This window comes from Telopea speciosissima, chromosome 4 (assembly GCF_018873765.1).
Source record: "Telopea speciosissima isolate NSW1024214 ecotype Mountain lineage chromosome 4, Tspe_v1, whole genome shotgun sequence".
Lineage (NCBI taxonomy): Eukaryota > Viridiplantae > Streptophyta > Magnoliopsida > Proteales > Proteaceae > Telopea > Telopea speciosissima.
Window position 1 is genome coordinate 33,300,692 of NC_057919.1, and position 2,130 is coordinate 33,302,821.

The following is a 2,130-nucleotide window of genomic DNA, read 5'->3' on the forward strand; positions in this document are numbered from 1 at the left end:
AATTTCCTGAAGGCAAAATGACTCCTAAGCATTAATTGATGCTGAAAGTTCTCACCCTAAATATTTCTCCACTGATAAATTGAATCCTAAAATTAGCTCTTATACATTGTGTTTCCCAAGATCAAGACAAGACGACGACTTCTCTACGTTTGAGATATAATGGCTTTGTCTTACAGTATCGGTATTACTGATTCTTCGGTATTACTTATATTCTTGCTGTGTTATTCTAACTTAGTTTTTCACAGGAGAACCATTTGTTGATGGAGAGGCTGTTCCATCTGAAGAGAAGTATCATGCAATCTGGCTTTGGGACCAAAATGATGCCAAACACAAAAACCAAAATCAGTTTAGCAACAGTACAAAGAAAAGAAAATAAATGATGTCCCTGTTAGAGGGTTCAGTCTAACACCATGCTAAGGAGATGTAAGTAGTATCTTTTGTATGGAGGAAGGAAAATTATAAATTGGAACCTTTAAACAAGGTTCAAATCTGCAACAGTTAAGGATTACAATTTAGTTCCATTCACATTAAAAGGGTAAAACAATTGAGCAGTATCACAAATCATAGTCCCAAATCCACGTATGAGATTACAAAAATGATAATAAGTGAACAAATATACATTTTTAGTCCATCATGGAACCCATCAAAGTTCAACCTAATCAATTTTATTTGAGAGAACAAGATAAATTCCCCTTCAGGTTCTTATTCAATCTTGCATTTGATCAAGGAAAACATTGGAATTGAAGCTCTTTAATAGTGTCAGATATATAATTATATTTCCGATATGATCTAGATTACCGCTGAACATATTTAGTGGAAGGAAAAAACACCATGGAGGTTATCCTATGTATACAATTATGGTTTGCAAACACGGAGTGGGAGAATCAGAATTTTGAAGTATAGGGGAACTTCAATCAAAGTGGATACCCAAATTTATTCCTTCAAGGAGGTTATGGGCCACAGCAAGAACTTTATTTGACAACAATGGTTGAGAATAAAGGAGGTAGTGGTAATGGTGGAGTTGGATTTGAGGTGTTATACGGCAATAGAGGAGGCATTGAAGGCTGAACACTAGAACTAGGCATCTCCATGACAAGGCCAATGTTAGGAGCTACTGATCCACCACTCACCCTTGGAACACCTCTCTTCTCTACCACTTCCACCACAGCATCATATATCTCAGGCAACATATTAGAAGGCAAGTTCCTTTCTTTCCTCTCATGCTTCTCAAGCTTCCAATAAGACCCTTCTTCTCCAACTCCTCTCTCAGCTAACCTTCTCTCATATTCGCTTACTTTCTTGTAATCTCTCATCAGATTATCCCACTTGTCATTGCACTGATTTTGACTCCTCAAACACCCATGTCTCCAACAATAATCCTCAACCCATTTCCATCTCAGCCCAGCTGGTCTGCTCCTCCCATCACCATCTCCACTTCTCTTCATTCTCCTCTCTTCATCCACCCTCTTTGCAGCAATAAGCACACTAGTCTCATGGACTGTCCAATTACCTTTCCTGTAGTCCCTCACCCCACCACTCTTGCCTTGGTCAGCCATATCATTAAGTGTATCAAGAAAACACAACACTAGCAAGGGATGAAGAAGAGAGAGATGAGCATCAAGGAGGCTGGGTGGTGGTGGCTCTTTATATCTCTCTCTAATAATGACTTATTTTTGTTTGTTCAAAGTTCAAACTTTCCATAAAATCCAAGCAAGGTAATTTAATGGCTCTGCCTAGAAAAGGATGGGATGAGAAGCTCAACCTGAAACAACAGCACAGAGAAGGATTTGGGTATCCATTGTTCCCATGTTGCTGTTGCAGTGGAGCTGTGGAGAGGATTATTGCACCCACAAAAGATCAACAGGAGAAGAATAAAAACAAAGTGTCTGGTTTCATCTTTTTCCCCTTCTTTTTCAGTTCTCTTCTTTGTTAATTATATTTCTGCCCTCTTGTTGAGCTTTTGATTTCATCTGGGCTCCCCCCCTAAAATCTTGAAAGTTCTTACTCAAATCTCCAACTACTAATTCCAGCCACTGCTCCCACAAAGTAAGGAACGCTGAGAGAGAGTGGTGGAAATCGATCACACCATTATAAGAAAAAGCCAAGCAAATCCATTCAAACTGACAGATC

At 39.0% G+C, this 2,130-nt stretch overlaps 1 protein-coding gene across 1 annotated transcript; it reads right to left on the reverse strand.

The window, feature by feature from the left end:
- Nucleotides 1-971: 971 nt before the first annotated feature.
- LOC122659233 (trihelix transcription factor ASR3-like) lies at nt 972-1,641 on the reverse strand. Its single transcript, XM_043854367.1, has one exon. It carries the CDS (start codon nt 1,554-1,556, stop codon nt 972-974), a length of 585 nt encoding a protein of 194 aa, XP_043710302.1. The 5' UTR covers nt 1,557-1,641.
- Nucleotides 1,642-2,130: the final 489 nt, after the last annotated feature.